The 19,304-nt window shown below is 41.7% G+C and overlaps 1 protein-coding gene across 5 annotated transcripts in view; it reads right to left on the bottom strand.

The window, feature by feature from the left end:
* LOC129699681 (echinoderm microtubule-associated protein-like 4) overlaps nucleotides 1-19,304 on the bottom strand; it is a 195,144-nt gene that overhangs the window by 10,989 nt on the left and 164,851 nt on the right. For all 5 annotated transcript variants that reach the window (XM_055639673.1, XM_055639672.1, XM_055639674.1 and 2 more), the window contains 2 exons: nucleotides 16,986-17,074; nucleotides 9,335-9,432 (listed from right to left, as the gene is read on the bottom strand). In XM_055639673.1, the coding sequence (XP_055495648.1) occupies nucleotides 9,335-9,432; nucleotides 16,986-17,074 (187 nt within the window). The remainder of the gene's footprint in view (nucleotides 1-9,334; nucleotides 9,433-16,985; nucleotides 17,075-19,304) is intronic.

A 19,304-nucleotide genomic window follows, 5' to 3' on the forward strand; every position in this document is an offset into this window, starting at 1 on the left:
GCAGCTAATATCAAAGACAAACACCACCTTGGCTACACTCTCACCTTGCTGCTATCATCGGAATGAAGGTCCAGGAACCAGGGAACTATTACCTCCAGGTTCAAGAACAGCTTCTTCTCACAAACTATCAATCACTTAAACCACCCTGCCCACCCCTAACCACAACCCAATCTCAGCACCAAACGAATATGGACTTTGCACTTCTGACGATGAATTATGTAATTTGGGTTGTAATATCTTGATCTGGTTTATCTAGAATTAAAGATAATTTATCGTTTGATTATTTGTTGTGTTGTAGCATTTAATGTGCCTGTAAAGCTGCATAAGTAGGGATTTGTTTAAGAAGGAACTGCAGATGCTGGAAAATCGAAGGTAGATAAAAATGCTGGAGAAACTCAGCGGGTGAGGCGGCATCTATGGAGCGAAGGAAATAGGCGACGTTTCGGGTCGAGACCCTTCTTCAGACTGATGTGGGGGGGGGGGGGGAGGGAAAAAGAAAGAAAAAGACAGAGACAGCAGGCTGTGGGAGAGCGGGGTGGGAGAGCTGGGAAGGAAGGAGAAAGCAGGGACTACCTGAAATTGGGGAAGTCAATATTCATACCGCTGGGGTGTAAACTACCCAAGCGAAATATGAGGTGCTGCTCCTCCAATTAGGGATTTACTTGTTTTGGTTCCCATTCACATGACAATTAAATGTTCGCAAAACTACTCTCCACCATCTCCAGTTTAATGATCTGTTATTGTATTAAGGACATGATGACGTAGCGATCCTGCACTGCACACAATTCTCTAAATGTGCCTTCACCAACGTCCTATACAAATATAACACGACACCTGTATTCAGTATATTGCCATGTGAAAAATGGAAAATGCAGTTCAAAGATTTAACAAAATGAATTTGCTAACAGCAACAGCAACATTCATAGAAATCTTCCTTTAAGCTCAGCTCACAAATTTTGACACTCTGGCAAAACAGCACCACACTGCCATCAGAAGGTAGCGTGTACCTGACTGGACATCAGCAATAATGAGAAGACATACAGAAAACAAAAGGCATTTGATGAATTGTGTTACCTAACAAAACCAGGAAATATATCTGAAAAGGACATAAATTTCCTACCGTTTAGTCTACTCGTGAAGGTTACCTGTGGTTTAATGTACCAATATCTTCCTTCTGTCAATAGTCATAAAGTCACGGAGTCAGAGATTATGGAATCAGGCCCTTTGGTCCAACTTGCCCACACCGACCAACATGTCCCACCTACACTAGTCCCAGCTGCCTGCATTTAGCCCATATCCCTCTAAACCTGTCCAATTCATGTTCCTGTCTAAATGTTTCTTAAATGTTGGGATAGTGTACCCGAATTCAGCAGAGCAAAGCCAGCTTCAGGCAAGCTTATAAATGGTAGATACATCTGGACAAATAACCAACCCTTCCGCGAGCGATGGGGATTATTCTCCGCCTGCCATTATTGCCAGAAACAAGTTTAACTTGCACATCAGCACTTTTCTCTGGACTTCAGCATCAATTATAGGCTCTGTGAGATGGCTTATGCGATTGCCATATTCAACAGCAATTGTGAAAGGTCAACATATTCCTTGTGAAACTTAACTGTGATTCATTGACAGGCTTAACGCAGGTTAAAAAAAAATCAGCATGTTAAAAGTTTTCCTGTGGTTAGTATTCACAGATATCAAGCTAGAGCACAGATACCAAAACTAATCAGATTTTTCAGATAGTTTTAAGATCTGTTTAACATTCTTGAGAAAATTAAATTCTGCAGATTATAAATTCTTATACTAACATAAATATCTTATTACCATTTTGCCAGATATCCCACAACTGTAGAAAATTGCTTTGAATGAAAGTAGAGCTGTGACATAAGGGTGGATTCTTGTTTAAATAAAGATGGGGTTTTGTGCAATTAATCACACATTGGAATAGAAAAACCAAATCATCAATCCAATAAAATAATTCATAATTATTGAGATTTACTGATGAGAAATCCAGATTTTTGTTACACATATAAACACCAAAATCATATTTTCCTAAAAAAGAACCTGTAATGACCCTGGGTAATTGCGTAATTTCTGTCTACCTTCAATTTAAACCAGCATCTGCAGTTCTTTCCAACACAAACTTGTAGATTGCAAGTCTGAGGAAGTCATGTTTAAAGTTCTTGAGTTCTCTCATTATAATACACTTTGAATGCTGACAATAATACTTAGAATGTGTAGGAATGAACTGCAGATGCTTCTTTACAGTCGAAGATAGACACACAATGCTGGAGTAACTCTGTGGGTCATGCAACATCTCTGGAGAAAAGGAATAGATGACGTTCGGGTCATAACCCCTCTTCAGACTGTCTGATGAAGGGTTCCAACCTGAAACATAGAAAATAGGTGCAGGAGTAGGCCATTCGGCCCTTCGAGCCTGCACCGCTATTCAATATGATCATGGCTGATCATCCAACTCAGTATCCCATACCTGCCTTCTCTCCGTGCCCCCTGATCCCTTTAGCCACAAGGGCCACATCTAACTCCCTCTTAAATATAGCCAATGAACTGGCCTCAACTGCCTTCTGTGGGAGTTCCAGAGATTCACCACTCTCTGTCTGAAAAAAGGTTTTTCTCATCTCGGTCCTAAAGGATTTCCCCTCTATCCTTAAGCTGTGACCCCTTGTCCTGGACTTCCCCAACATCGGGAACAATCTTCCTGCATCTAGCCTGTCCAACCCCTTAAGAATTTTGTAAGTTTCTATAAGATCCCCCCTCGATCTCCTAAATTCTAGCGAGTACAAGCCAAGTCTATCCAGTCTTTCTTCATATGAAAATCCTGACATCCCAGGAATCAGTCTGGTGAACCTTCTCTGTACTCCCTCTATGGCAATAATGTCCTTCCTCAGATTTGGAGACCAAAACTGTACGCAATACTCCAGGTGTGGTCTCACCAAGAACCTGTACAACTGCAGTAGAACCTCCCTGCTCCTATACTCAAATCCTTTTGCTATGAATGCTAACATACCATTCGCTTTCTTCACTGCCTGCTGCACCTGCATGCCTACTTTCAATGACTGGTGTACCATGACACCCAGGTCTCGTTGCATCTCCCCTTTTCTTAATCGGCCATCATTTAGATAATAGTCTGCTTTCCTTTTTTTGCCACCAAAGTGGATAACCTCACATTTATCCACATTATACTGCATCTGCCATGCATTTGCCCACTCACCCAGCCTATCCAAGTCACCTTGCAGCCTCCTAGCATCCTCTTCACAGCTAACACTGCCCCCCATCTTAGTGTCATCCGCAAACTTAGAGATGTTGCATTCAATTCCCTTGTCCAAATCATTAATCTATATTACTAAAAGTCTGTTCTTGACCGGTTTTGGCCATCTGTGCTGCGATTTCCGAGAGAACGCCGCCACCAACGGCCGTCATTTTTGGCCACCTTGATCAGAGCCCCCCTCCGCCGTATGTGCGCCGAGGATTTTTCCCGTCGATGAAAAATGACGAGATATTAATGATTTTACAAAATTCTCCATTCTCTCTGCTGCCCCTGCTGGCGGCAGGGGGGAGGGACTATAAAACCAGGAAGTGGTGTGCCTCAATCAGTGTCTGCAAGCGGGAGGGTCATGTTTCTCTGAGCTGTGACTAACACTAAACCCGGCTACTCAAATGTAAGTGTCCTTAGTGGTTCTAAAACGCTTGTAGAATGTGTCTATTGGTTCTAAAATGTTTGCAAAAAGTGGTTATTGGTTCTAAAATGTTTGCAAAAAGTGTCTCTTTTGGTTCTACAATGCTTGCAGAATGTGTCTTTTTTTGGTTCTAAAATGTTTCTTAGGATCTCCCCCCCCTCTCCTCTCCTCTCCCCCCCCCTCTCCTCTTCTCCCACCCTATTTATCTCACCTCCCCCCTCCCTCCCCCACCATTCCTTCCCTAAACCCCCCCTCCTCTCCACTCCACACCCCATCCCTCCACCCTCCCTCCCCCCCCCCCCATCTCCCCTCCCCTCTCAGCACACCCTCTCTCTCCCCCTCTCCCCTCCCCCCTCTCCCCTCCCTCTCTCTCTCTCCCCCTCCCCTAAATCCCCTACCCTCTTCCCTCCACCCTACCTCCCCACCTCTCCCCCTCAGCACACCCTCTCTCTCTCCTCCTCTCGTCCCCCACCTTTCCCCCCCTCATCCACCCTCCCTCTTCTCCTCCTCTCCACCCCCCTCTCCCTCTTGCCCCTCTCTTTGTTTCTCTGTCTCTGCCCCTTCTCTCTCTACCCCCCCCCCCCCCCCCCCAAGTGTGACTGCAAGTTGGGGGCTATGCGTCAGTAGATAGGGTGTTTATGGAGTAAAAGGAGCAAATTAATAATACTAATATTATATCAAGGGGGGGTAATTAGCGTGAGTGCGGGGGGGGGGGGGGGGGGTAGTAGTGTGTGTGACACTGCGGTACCCCACTAGTCACTGCCTGCCATTCTGAAACGTCAAAATGGGGAATTACAGACCAGTTAGTCTAACATCGGTAGTGGGGAAACTGCTAGAGTCAGTTATTAAAGATGGGATAGCAGCACATTTGGAAAGTGGTGAAATCATTGGACAAAGTCAGCATGGATTTACGAAAGGTAAATCATGTCTGACGAATCTTATAGAATTTTTCGAGGATGTAACTAGTAGCGTGGATAGGGGAGAGCCAGTGGATGTGGTGTATCTGGACTTCCAGAAGGCTTTCGACAAAGTCCCACATAAGAGATTAGTATACAAACTTAAAGCACACGGCATTGGGGGTTCAGTATTGATGTGGATAGAGAACTGGCTGGCAAACAGGAAGCAAACGGGTCCTTTTCACAATGGCAGGCAGTGACTAGTGGGGTACCCCCAAGGCTCAGTACTGGGACCCCAGCTATTTACAATATATATTAATGATCTGGATGAGGGAATTGAAGGCAATATCTCCAAGTTTGCGGATGACACTAAGCTGGGGGGCAGTGTTAGCTGTGAGGAGGATGCTAGGAGACTGCAGGGTGACTTGGATAGGCTGGGTGAGTGGGCAAATGTTTGGCAGATGCAGTATAATGTGGATAAATGTGAGGTTATCCATTTTGGTGGCAAAAACAGGAAAGCAGACTATTATCTAAATGGTGGCCGATTGGGAAAGGGGGAGATGCAGCGAGACCTGGGTGTCATGGTACACCAGTCATTGAAGGTAGGCATGCAGGTGCAGCAGGCAGTAAAATAAAGCGAATGGTATGTTAGCTTTCATTGCAAAAGGATTTGAGTATAGGAGCAGGGAGGTTCTACTGCAGTTGTACAGGGTCTTGGTGAGACCACACCTGGAGTATTGCGTACAGTTTTTGTCTCCAAATCTGAGGAAGGACATTATTGACATAGAGGGAGTGCAGAGACGGTTCACCAGACTGATTCCTGGGATGTCAGGACTGTCTTATGAAGAAAGACTGGATAGACTTGGTTTATACTCTCTAGAATTTAGAAGATTGAGAGGGGATCTTATAGAAACTTACAAAATTCTTAAGGGGTTGGACAGGCTAGATGCAGGAAGATTGTTCCCGATGTTAGGGAAGTCCAGGACAAGGGGTCACAGCTTAAGGATAAAGGGGAAATCCTTTAAAACCGAGATGAGAAGAACTTTTTTCACACAGAGAGTGGTGAATCTCTGGAACTCTCTGCCACAGAGGGTAGTTGAGGCCAGTTCATTGGCTATATTTAAGAGGGAGTTAGATGTGGCCCTTGTGGCTAAGGGGATCAGAGGGTATGGAGAGAAGGCAGGTACGGGATACTGAGTTGGATGATCAGCCATGATCATATTGAATGGCGGTGCAGGCTCGAAGGGCCGAATGGCCTACTCCTGCACCTAATTTCTATGTTTCTATGTTTCTATGTCATCTATTCCTTTTCTGCGGAAAGGGATGCTGCCTGGCCCACTGACTTACTCCAAAAATACTTAAGACTGAAGACTTAAGACAGTGTTACTTTACTAAGCTATGTGGGCATACTGAAGTTTGCAACATCATAGCTGTAAGGTGAGGTTGGACAAAGTCAGATTGTTTTCTTTGGTGTGTCGGATGCTTTGGAGAAACCTGATAGAAGTATGTAAAATTATGAGTGGCACAGGAAGGGTAGATATTCAGAACCTTTTTCCCCAGAGTGGAAATGTCAAAGACTAGAGTATAGCTTTAAGGGAAATGTTTAACGAATATGTACGGGCCAAGTTATTTTTTTACAGAGAGTGGTAGGTGCCTGGAATGCACTGCCATGGGTGGATGGCAGAAGCAGATATAATAATGGCTGTTAAGAGGCGATTGTATAGGTACATTAATATGCAGGGAATTAAGGGGTATAGATCACCTGGGGAGATAAGCTTAGCTTGGCATCATGTTGGGCACAAACATTGTGGGTAGAAAGGCCTGTACTGCCCCATGTTCTATCATCATGGAAAGGTGAAGCTGGAACACTACTGCAAATTGAATATTACTGGGAGTTGAGGGATTATAATTCTACATGAGTGAAATTTATGACAGGCTTTTTAAAACTGAAAAACTAACCAATACAGCCAAATTCCATAATCAGTTATAAAGTTGGGACAGTTCGGATGAACCAGGACGCATTATATGGGAATCCTCACCTGTATGGGGCAATTTTCAACTGCAGATCACATGCTTTTGTGCAACCAAACCAGGAAGCCATCTAAAGAGTGTCTAGTGGACAACTTAAAATGGCCAATTACATGTCCCATTTAATTTTCAGGCAAGACTGTAAATGGCATCCCAGCATGCTCCCCAAAAATCTATAAATCAACAGCATATGCTGGCTGCAGCAAGCTGGATACAATTTCATTGTACAAATTGGTAAAACATATGTTGTGGATATCATTCCCAATTGTATCAGGCAGTAAGAACCTAACCAGCTGTCTTTCAAGAAACCACTAGAGACTGCAGTAACATAATGATATTGGTTGGATCCACTTTAAGAAGTGTAAGACAATGATTAACAGATCTCTATCCCTGCACAGCTCATCTTGTCTATTCCATATATTATTGATGTCCTCTTCAATGTACACTTTATGTTGAAATGAATCACAAACACATTCACCATGTACAATATATTTCTCTCTCAGCTGCTTACAACACTTGCACCAACTATGCAATCTCAGCTATACCTTTCGTCCATACACTGCCCAGTTTCACGGTTCACCGCATGTGCTCCCTGCTGATCGCTATCCAAAATATGCAACCTGGCTTTGGATGGATAGTTGTGCAACTTTGCGTGTCTGTATGTACTTTCCTGTAGGTTATAATTTAGCTGTATTCTCCTCACTAACAAAAATATCTATGGAAATCAATTTCCAATTATTACTACAACATATTTCATTTTATCACAATAACCACACAATGAATGATACCTTAATCCAATGCATTCTACAATATTATTACAGTCAATATATCCGGTTGGACAAACTTGGATTGTCTTCTCTAGAATGCCAGAGCTGATATAAGTATATAAAATTATGAGATGCATAGATACGTTGGTGAGTCAGATCCTTTTTTTTGGGGTGGAAGAATGCAACCTTCACGTCGTCCGCCCTGTTTCGACAAATTCAATCAACCCAGTCGGTGTGCACAATCAAATAAAATCAAATAGAACAAGTTGCCCTACAACTTTAGGCTGTGCATGCCATATGCAAGAAATACGCAAATAGAGATCATGTGCAGCCAGATGAGATTAGTTTATCTTGGCATCATGTTCTGCATGGATATTGTGGGCGAAGGGTCTGTGCTGCACTGTTCTATGTTCTATTTTACCTTTCAGTATAAATAGTTATGCAATTTGGAAAATATTCATAAATACATTGTACAGTGTAGAAATATTACAGGTCACATATGACTGTTGATTCCTATATGTAGGACTAATGTTTGTAACTTTCATGCTTTTGGCACAGCTTCAGTTTTGACTTTGATTTGAAAGCTTTTACTTTCTCAGAAGTCCTTAAAAAACAAACCATTAAGTTTATAGATGAACAGGGCAAGTTGGTGTTCTGTTTACACAGAATGTGGTAGCTTCCTGGAATGTTCTGCCAGGGATGGCAGTGGAAGCAAATATGATCGTGACATTTAACAGTTTGTTTTGGTTATGAAGTGAATATGCATGGAATGGAGGGATAAATCATGTGCAAGTAGAAGGAATTAGTTTAATTTGCCATAATGTTTGGCACAGACATCATTGTTTTTTTTTAGTTTAGTTTAAAGAAATACAGCATGGAAATAGGCCCACTGAGTCCACACAATTAACTAAAATCAATCAACCCATAAAACTACACACTTTTGGAGTGTGGGAGGAAATCGGAGCACCCAGAGAAAACTCATGCGGTCACAAGGAGAACTTGCAAACTCTGTACAGACAGAGCCCATAGTCAGGATTGAACCCAAGACTCTGGCGCAGTAAGGCAGTAATTCCAAAGCTGATCCACTGTGCTGCCCTGATAAATGCCCTATTCCTGTTTGTTCCCAACTCAGATTAATCGATATCCAGATGCCTGTATCATGAAAGATGAAGTGGCGAAGCACAGGTGTGTCCCATACCCAGAGGTATGAGGACAGCACTGCAAACTGAAGTTAAGCAGCACCACAAGAGGAGTTTGCAAGGAAAACCAGTGCCACCAGTAAGTCCCTAAGGGTCTTGATCATGAGGGAGGATTGAAAAATAGTTGAAAAGAAGTAAAATGATTAAAAACATTTACTTATTGCATTTATCCAAAATATAAACCACTTTTTCATCCAGACTTGTGAATCCTTTCATTCAGCACAGCCGAGCTCTGCCCCTGGACTGCGTTACAGACGTGAGGTGGAGCGGCAGTTCAGCTGTACCAACGCCTGACCTCCAGCATATTCTGCACTTCCTCACTGTAATGTGCAGCTGTTGGAGTGACCATTGCGCTGACCTGCACAACACTGTTAGCCGTCGGTTCTCTTGGATCTACCAGCTGAACAACAGCATGACGTGGCCCAGGTTTATATATTAGTAGCAGCTGAGTGAAATAGTACACAGGCCAGGAAGACGAGCATTCATTTTCTGACTTCTTAAAACTAAGGTTACATTTGATAACATATCCATGCAATCATCTCGGCGTATGTGGATATTCTGGACCGACATTCTGAAAAGTTAAAGTGAAATTTCTAGACCTTTCTTTAAAAATTAACCTGAAACAGTTTAATTAAGTTCTAAAGATGCATTTAAAGAGCACACCTTTGAATGTGTACAAATCAATTGGAAGTCATGGAGTACATTCATCATTAATCTTGCACCAGATTAAATAATTGTTAGTTACTTACAGTACATTTTCCTTGTCTGCTGTATTTTCTGCCATTTTCTGCTACTGTGTAAATGTAAACAAAATTGTCATGGGATCCAACTGCCAAGTAATTGCCATCTGTAAAGGAAAATAATGAATTATATATCCATTAACAAATGATAAATATGCATTTTCAATGTATCAAATTTTCTGGGAAATTCAAAACAGCATTCCAGAGGAGTATTGAAGAGTTTTTACCCACTTTTCTAGCTTGCCAAAATATGTTGCAAGACATGACGGATTGTTTCCAATTATACATCATATACATTAGGGCGACACGGTGGTGCAGTGGTAGAGTTGCTGCTTTATAGCGCCAGGGACCTGGGTTCGATTCTGACTACGGTGCTCTCTGTACTAAGTTTATACTTTCTCCCTGTGACTATGTGGGTTTTCTCTGGGCGCTCCGGTTTCCTCCCATATTCCAAAGACGTATAGGTTTGTGGGTTAATTGACTTCTGTAAATTCCCCTTAGTGCATAAGATGTGAAACTGGGATAACATAGACTAGGGTGATCGTTGGGCAGCACGGACTCGGTGGGCTGAAGAGTCTGTTTCCACACTGTAGCTCTAAACTAAACTAAATCAATATTGTTCTGTTTAGCTTGTAGGAGATATAATTGATCCTAAATGTACAGCAGAAAACTGATTTAGCTAATCAGGGTCAAGCACAACAGATTTGGGGCAAATCATGCCTTGCCTATGTTAAGAGTTGACCCAGCCATCATTTCCAAAGTCAGCTTCACTTGAAGATATTCAATGAGCTTCATCAGTCAGATGACTGCGAGATGAGGTGCGGATCTCCATAGAGAGAGGGAAAGGGTAGAGATTCGGACAATAATGGGATTTTAATCCATGAAGCTGTAACAGGGTTAGTAGATGAGCAAGACATCTCTAGGATAGAGAAGTGAAAGACCCCAAAGACATTTTTTGTGGCTGTTCAGTAACCAATATTTAAAATGTACCCTTCTTAAAACAAACGATTACCACATCAGAATGGGCAAATTAGATCGATCCATGCACTCCTGTCATTTCCATTTTCATCCTTTCCACAATGTGAATTGCTCACCCAATAAGCAAAAGGTTGATTTTCCTTGCATTTCTTGCAGGGTTTGAACAAACGTGGCCTTTGTGCTGGAATATACTCAACTTCATAAGGAAGTTGGATGTCTGAAATTTGGGAAGCTATATTTACTATCCCAGTTATCACATGAAAAGATTTCTGCAATCGTTCAGAAATACAATGCAGGGAGTGTAATTACTGGATGGATTCACCTGCTATGCTCATTTCCGACTATGAACTGAATATTGCACACTACAAGAACGAGAGAAAGTTCATCTTTTGCACTTTTAAACAAAGCACAAAGTAATTGAGGGAACTGCAACAGCATGACTATCCAATAACTGATGTATCCTTCTAATGATAAGCAATGCCAGCAAATTCCTACCTTTCATCATACAGATCACTTTATACAGCAACATGTGTACTAATCTCTTTAGAAAATCGTTTTCAACCCTTCTTACTTCTCTCAGTTCAGTCCAACTAAAGGCAAGCTCCGCATCTCTGGCAAATATTCACACCATTCACAGTTGTTAACCATCTATCATGCCCAGCCAGGAACAGTTGGAAAAACAGCCAGTGTGCGTGCACTTGAGGATATATAGACAAACAAGTGCAGGAACAAATAGCACATCATTTGAAAGATATTACTAATTGAAATACCAAGATGTGTTGCATCGTGGGTACACAGCTTGGAGATCGAGAGCCCTGTGTTCCATTTGTGAAGTTGTAACTGGAGCTGAAGTTGTAGCTGGAGATTAAATCAGATTGTTCCACAGATGGAACCCGTGTAGAAGAATCTACAAACAGCATTAATTGTAGATTGGAGAATGTGTTAGAGCACTACAATCCATGATGCAATGGGTGAGAGCTCCAGGAAGATTAGCCTAATGGGCCCCAAATGGTAGCCTATAATTCCTGTAAGGATGCCTCAATTTGTATTTCTTGGAAATTCTAATACTTCCAATGAAATTGTACTAAGCAGTAATAATCCAGCTGTTTCCAACTGCACACATTTGTGTGGAGATTTGAAGAAGAAGAAGCAAAGAGCTGGAGGAACTCAGCAGGTCAGGCAGCATCTGTGGAGGGCATGGACAGCTGACGTTTTGGGTTCAGACTCTACTTCAGACATTGGAGTAGAGATATGAAAGCTGGCAAAGAGAGGATGGGACAAAGCCTGGCAAGTGATAGGTAGTTACAGGTAAGGGGGTTGTGGAGGTGAATAGGAGGCAAAGTAATGTCAGATAACATGTATGAACATTGAAAACTCAAATTTCAAGTAATAATTCTCCCCTTCTTTTCGCTGTTTCCCTTGCTTCCCCACCCTACCCTGTGGAGCACCATCTCCTACCACCCCCAGCCACCCTGCTCCTTTAATCCTTTCACCTCCTTTGTATGCCCTTCTGTCCCACAGTTCGCTTTTATCCTTCTCCCCTCCCCCCACTTGGTATTCACACATTTTGCAAAATTTGAGAAACCAGATGAATAGTCACATAATCCAGAATGCAAACGATCCTCCGATTGCTGGTATTAGTCTTTTCTTTCTCCACAAATTAGTGGCACATGGAATATGTGTTCCGTAGTCACCACGAAGCAGGCTCTCACATTTATGTTAGTCTGAAGAAGTGCACAGGCGGCACAGCTGGTAGAGCCGCTGCCTCAAAGCAGCAGAGACCCGGGTTCAATCCTGACCTCAGGTGTTGTCTATGGGGAGTTTGCATGTTCTCCCTGTGACTGCGTGGGTTTTCTTCGGGTGTTCCAGTTTTCTCCCACATCCCAAAGACGTGCGGGTTTCTAGGTTAATTTTCCCCGCTGTAAATTTCCCCAAGTGTGTAGGGAGTGGACGAGAAAGTGGGACAACATAGAATTAGTGCGAATGGGTGATCATCGGCTGGCATGGACTCAGTGGGCTGAAGGGCCTGCTTTCATGCTGTATCTCTAAACAAAAGAATGTTCCAACCCTAAATATTGCCTGTCCATTCGCTCCACAAATGCGACTGGACCCACTGAGTGTATGTTGCTGTTCCCACATCGCCTCCCAGCAGCCATAATCAAGCTTACAGACAGAATACACTTGGTCTGGCCTGTTGTGGGGAATGTTATAAGGGATATAAGGAATGTTATAATGCAGCATTCGGGGTTGCGTTGCACAAGGAACAGTAACAATCCAAAAAAGATATTTCCCTAAACATTTAAAATGACAGTGGAGCATAACAGATATTAGAGCATAACCACTCTCATTTTCCGCCCCAATGTAGGCCAGCACTGACAGTTGGGAATGAAAGAAAATTAGGCTGGAATGTCACACTTTTCCAGACCCTCCAGAATTCGAAACCTTTTCAATGCAAGTTTAAAATGAATAATTCCTGGCACTGATTCTGAACTGCTTGATTTTACACTCTCAAATTTTTTAAATTCAGAATTAAAAAAAAATATTTTCACTTCAGTTCTAGTTTTAACAGTCATAATGTAAAATGCACTTTTGTTTTTTGACAAAATATTGGGTAGAGCTTTTCATTCAGTCAATATCTGAAGGGAACGTCCTCAACACAATGTTGTATTTTATCCAATCACCGGATGACTTTGGTTTTAATTAATATTTGTTCTAAGAATTCTTGTGATCTTAGAACTAAAATAGAATAAATAGGTAAAGATATTCTGATTATATCTCAGGTCCCTTGAATGACATTCTATCCACAAAACATGAGTTTTTAAATTTGTGTTTGACAGAACTGTTAAACTTATTTTGTTTAAAATTAAATGGGCAATACTATAGCAAGGTAATAAATTCTAGGTGCAGAATTAGGCCCATCAATTCAATCATGGCTGATCTATTTTTCCCTCTCAATCCCATTCTGCTGCCTTCGCCCATAACCACTGACACCTTCACTAAACACAAATCTGTCAATCTCCACCTTAAAAATATCCATTGACGGCCTCCACAGCCGTCAATGGCATTTAATTCTACATATTCGCCACACTCTGGCTAAAGAAATTCCTCCTCATCTTTCTAAAGGTACATCCTTTTCTTCTGAGGCTATGGCCTCTGGTCCTAGAATCTCCCACGTGGAAACATCCTCTCTGCATCCAATATCCAGGCCTTTCACTATTTGTTAAGTTTCAATGAATTTCCCTTTCATCCTTCTAAACAATATCCTTAGTGCATTGGAATTATTATTTCTGATAGGTATGCTTTGTTACAAGTATGTAGACATTTCCTTCATATTTAGTTGTTTGCTACTGAAAACACAATACAATTTTTTTTAAAGAGACAGATGGGGCTAAGCACCAATATTGGCGCATTTGCAGTGTTGAGAAGCAGTAATGATTTAAATTTTCAAGAAATTCTATTGAAGCAACTACAACTGAGATTAGACATGATCCAACAAAAAAAAGTTAGCTACTCCCTAGAAGCTGGCAAACAGAGCTTACTACTTAGCACAGTTTTACAGTTGAATACATTTAACCAATACTTAGCCATCCAAATATCAATTATAAATAAAATGATTTCTTAATATAGTATGGCTGTAAGCGTTTACATTGTTTTGCTCATTATAAAATGAAGTTTGCAATACTGCAACTGCAAATCACAGAGAGAATATAGGCAGTTAGGTTTAGTTTAATGATACAGCATGGAAACAGGCCCTTTGGCCCATTGATCACTCACTCGTTCACACTAGTTCTATGTTATCCCACTTTTGCATCCATTCTCTACAAACATTAGGGGCAATTTTTACAAAGGCCAATTAACCTAGAAACGTGTATACGGTCACAGGGAGAACATGCAAACATCACACAGACAGCACTCAAGGTGAGAATTGAACCTGGGTATCTGGCACTGTCAGGCAGCAGCTCTACCAGCTGTGCTGTCCCAGGATCTCCAAACCGGGCCTAAAAGGTATTAAGCCCCAGATTGCTTCTGGTGCCACATGCTAGTGAGGGGAAGAAGAGAATGGCAGGAGGATGAATGCATGCCTGAGGGGTTGGTGCATGGGGCAGGGATTCAGCTTTTTGGATGATCAGGAGTTGTGGAGCAGAGGTGGCCAGTACAAGAGGGACAGGTTTCTCTTGGAGGGAGACTAATATCCTGGCATGCAGGTTTACAAATTAGGCTTTAAACTAGAGTGGCAGGAGAACAGGATCCAATGAAGTAGTGAGATAGGTGGAAGGCTGGACGTCAGTACAGAAGTCAATGACTGCAAGTTCAGCGGAAAGGATAGGCAGGTGCACGGCAGGGAGCGAGGAAAAATAGTTGGATTAAATTGCAATTATTTCAATGCCAGAGGCCCGACAGGTATGGCAGATTAACTCGGGGCGTGGATCGGTACATGTAACTGGCATGTCAAAGCCACTACGGAAACTTGGCCACAGGAGGGACAGGGCTGACAGCTTAATGTTTTAGGGTATGAGTGCTACAGGAGAGATAGAGGAGGGGTTCAAAGAGGAGGGGAAGTTGCTTTATAGATTTAGGTGAACATCAAGGCTGTAGCCTGAGATTACATTTTTTGAGGCTTCATGGTGTTGAGAAATAAAAAGGGAAAGATCACCCTGTTGCAAGTGTACAACAATCACTCAATGTGAACAGGAATTAGAGGAACAAATAGTTCAGAAGATTACAGACAACTGCAAGACTAATAGGGTGTCATAGTAGAAGACTTTAACTTTCCCAATATAGACTGGGGCTGTCATAATGTCTTATGTTGTTGTCTTCTTTTTTACGGCAGAGATACGAAGACTAGGGAACTTGGAAGGATAATGGCGATGTCTTAAGGGCAATCTATATTAGAACTGAGAAGCCAGATAAGATATTTCCAAGGACACTGTGGGAAGCTACCGGGATAAAATATTGCAGGAGCCCTGGCTGAGATATAGCATCATTAGGCATGGGTGAGGAGCCGGAAGAGCAGGGGTAGGCTAATATTGTGCCTCTTTTTAGGAAGGGCCACAGAGACAATCCATGGAACTACAGATGAGCAAGCCTAACATATGTGGTAGGAGAAGTTACTAGAGAGGGATAGGATATACATGCATTTGGAGAGGTACAGGTTGATATGGGAGAGTTAGGATGGGTTTTGTGCATGGGAGATCATGTCTCATGAATTTAATTGAGTTTTGCGAGGAAAGAAGCAAGGTGGTTGATGAGGGCAGGGCCGTGGACATAGTTTATTTGAACTTTAGCAATGCCTATGATAAGATTCTGCAAGAGAGGCTGATATGGAAGGTTTTATTTCAGATTGTCAGCATCTGCGGCTTGCCGATGACCAATGACCATGGTTAGGCCAGACTTGCTTCCTATTGCATAAGATTCAGGAAAAATTAGCTATCTAGATACAGAATTGACTCAAGGTAAGAAGTAGGTGTTGATAATAGGTGTCCTTTTTGGACTGGAGACCTGTGTCCAGTAATGTACCTTCGGGATCATGTTGGCCCGTTGGTGTTTGTCATCTATCAAAGATTTGGACGAGCATATACAAGGCCCAATTAGTGAGTTTGCAGATGGCGTTAAAATAGGAAAATAGAAAAATAACACAATCAAGAATTATAAGGGGATGTACGTAAATAATGTACTTCTAGATTCCTCTGCTTTGCAACATTCCCCAGGGGGCCCTACCGTTCATTGTGAATATCCTGCCCTGGTTTGACTTCCCAAAATGCAACACATCATACTTACTTGAAACTCCCCTTATAGGATAGTGAGGAAAAAAAAAATTGGCATGCTGGCCTTCATCAGTCAGGGAATTGAGTATAGAAGATTGGACATTGTGTTACAGTTATACAAGACATTAGAGAGGCTGCATTTGAAGTATTGTGTTCAGTTATTCCCTGCAATAGGAATGATGCCAATGAGCTGTGCAGAGAAGAACTACAAGGATATTATCAGGACAAAGAGCCTGAGTTATTGGGAAAAGTTGGATAGGCCAGGATTTCAGGGGTGCAAGAGGCAGAGGGATGATCTTATATAGAGGTATATAAAATCACAAAGGGAGCAGACTGTAGTCTTTTTCCCCAAGATAAGGGATTCAAGAATTAGAGGGCATAGGTGTAAGGTAAGATGGGAAGATTTTTCATGAACCTGAGATCGAACCCGAGAGGAAGTAGTTGAGGCAGTTACAATAACAAAATTTAAAAGACATTTGGCAGGTACATAGATAGGAAAGAGTCAGATGGACTGGGTCAAATATAGGCAAATGGTAATAGCTTAGGTGGGGCAATGGACGAGCTGGACTGAAGGGCCTGTGTTCATGCTAAATGTCTCGATCACAACTCGAGTTTCTTTTAAAAGTAAATTTACCCAAGCCAAATCAGAGCTGATCATTAGCAATGCCTAGGAAAAACAGGGCTGTAAGTATACCTTTAAACCAAAATGAACATTGAATGAACAAACTGCTGGAAGAACTTAGTGGGTTAGGCAGCATCTGTGGAGGCAGAGCTATGATTGAGGTCTTGGTTTGAGATGCTACATCAGGATTTGACTGTATTCCTTTCAATTATACTAGCCACCTTTCTAATTGTTCGCAGCATTGTGCCTTTAACAGTGTTTTACAATGACCGGATTTAAAAGCAAAACAAGTTACCTGGAGAATACCGCATTACCGATAGTTGTTCATTTCCATCCGTGTGTATTGAAACTAGGTCTTTTGTCTCGGCATCCAGAACAAACCACCTAATCACACAATAAAATGGATATTTAAAAAAAAAAAATACTCTGTGTAGATCATTTACATTCATCACATTTATCTCAAGTCTTTTTCAATACATTAACTGAATATATTTTGCTTGGTTAATTACATTTCCCCCCTTGATTTACTCGCAATCATTTAGGCATTGTTTAAAGGTGAAGAAAAATGGCAAAGTTTTAGCTGTTAAAAGAAAATATTTTCTTGTGTATCCTACGCACAACTGGGTACAAGCCCAAAAATGTTTTATAATGAGTGATTCATTACATTGGCCAGTTGCATGTAAGCATAATTTTGACATTCCTTACTTTCCCACTGATTGTATTGAGAAGGTCTGCATTGGTGTAACAGATTTCAGTGCTTTTCTTGGCTCTGATTATGTAAATCTCAATCTTTATTTGAAAAAGGAAAGAATAAAAGCAGTGTCTGAAAATTGGATGGCTGGAAACATTTCCCAATGGTTTGTAAGACTGCCCAAGTAAACATCTATGCGGTAGCTGTTTCTTCCTCAAAGGCATTGAACTGAGGTGAGAGTTGGAGGTAGTACAACTCAAAGGAGGGGAAAGAGTAACTAGGTAGCTTACCCACACCTTGATCACTTAGAGAGGTACATCTTTAATTAGCTGAAGGAGTGCAGAGGTAGAGGTGGAAGAATGGGGACACATTTTGTTGTAAATGCAGGTAGAGGTGGAAGAATGTGTTAGTCTGTGTTAAATGTAAGTGATTTAATAATTAGGACATTCAAAAAGAATCTCTTGACAAAGAGAGACAAAGACTCTGAAATAATATATTGTCCCCAAACTGTCACTGAAAGACAGCCCAAAACAATTGGGGAAAGATGACCTAAATAATAGGGACCACGATTTGAACAGGATGTTACCAAATCTGGAGAGTTTGAGCAATGAGAGGCTGGATAGACCCCTGCCCCTCTTTCCCTGGGGGAGACTGAGGGGTAACCTTACGCCGATATATGAAATCATGAGGGGCAGGGGTAAATAACCAAAGTATTTTTGCCATGATAGGGGAACCAAAAACTAGAAGGCATTTGTTTAAGAAAATAGAGGAAAATTTTAAAAGGGATATAGTGAAACTTTTTATAAAGAAGGTGGTGTGTATATGGAACGAGCTGCCAGGGGAACCTCTAAAGGTAGGAGATAAATTCCATTATTTAAAAGACATTAGACAGGTACATGGATAGGAAAGGCTTTGAGGAATATGGGTCAAACGCAGGCTAATGGGACTAGGTCAGGTAGGCATTCTGATTGGTATGGACAAGTTGGGCTAAAGACCCTATTTCCACATTGTACAACTCTACTTACAATAAAGAAAGAGTAGGTAAGAAATGTTGTTTGGGAAATATTAGGAACTAAGAGACAAGACCTGGCTAAACTGGAGTCAATAGAAACGTTGCTGGTTAGAATCATATGTAGCACAAAGGTAATCATCTCAGTCACAGAACATCCCTGAAAGAGTTGCTCAGGGCAACACCAGGATCAGGAGAGCTACATTACTATAACTATCAGGTTCTTGAACCGACCTGCAAAATCCTAATCCTATCTTGGCACCAGAACTCCGTGCACTACCTCATGCACTACCATGCACTGCTTGTTGTGTTTTTTGCACTAATGACTTGTTTTTGTTTGCAATATTTCTCTTTTCACTGTCTGGCAGAATTCTAAATATAATTGAGGTGTAATTTTTTTCTTGTTTGTTGTCCGAGCCAATGTGCCTGCGATGCTCCTGCAAACAACTTTTTCACTGTACCTATACCTCACTGTACTTGAAAATAAACTCAACTTGATTTGATTACAGATTTCGAGAGAACGCGGCACAGTTTCACCAGACGGATACATGAACTTTCAGAGTTACCTTACATGGAGTGCTAACACAAACTAAAATAGCTTTTTTTCAGGAATTTAAATTGTTAAACCGAGGTTTGATCTAAGTTTCCAAGATATTACTGAGAACAGATAATAAAGAAATAAAAGCACAAAAAAAGCTCAGGCAATCCTCCCCCCAGACAGAATAAAAAAATATTTCCCTTGGTCGTCACCCTTCAGCCCATCAGCCTCTGAATCCAGCACATCATTCCTTGACATTTCCATCAGACACATTATCCCATGACTAGTCACATCTCCCCTCCAGACCCCTTCTGCTTTCCGGACCAACCTCTCCTCAAATCCCTGGTTCTCTCATGTCTTTTCACCTCTCCCTTCC

This window comes from Leucoraja erinacea, chromosome 8, assembly GCF_028641065.1.
Source record: "Leucoraja erinacea ecotype New England chromosome 8, Leri_hhj_1, whole genome shotgun sequence".
NCBI classification, from domain to species: domain Eukaryota; kingdom Metazoa; phylum Chordata; class Chondrichthyes; order Rajiformes; family Rajidae; genus Leucoraja; species Leucoraja erinaceus.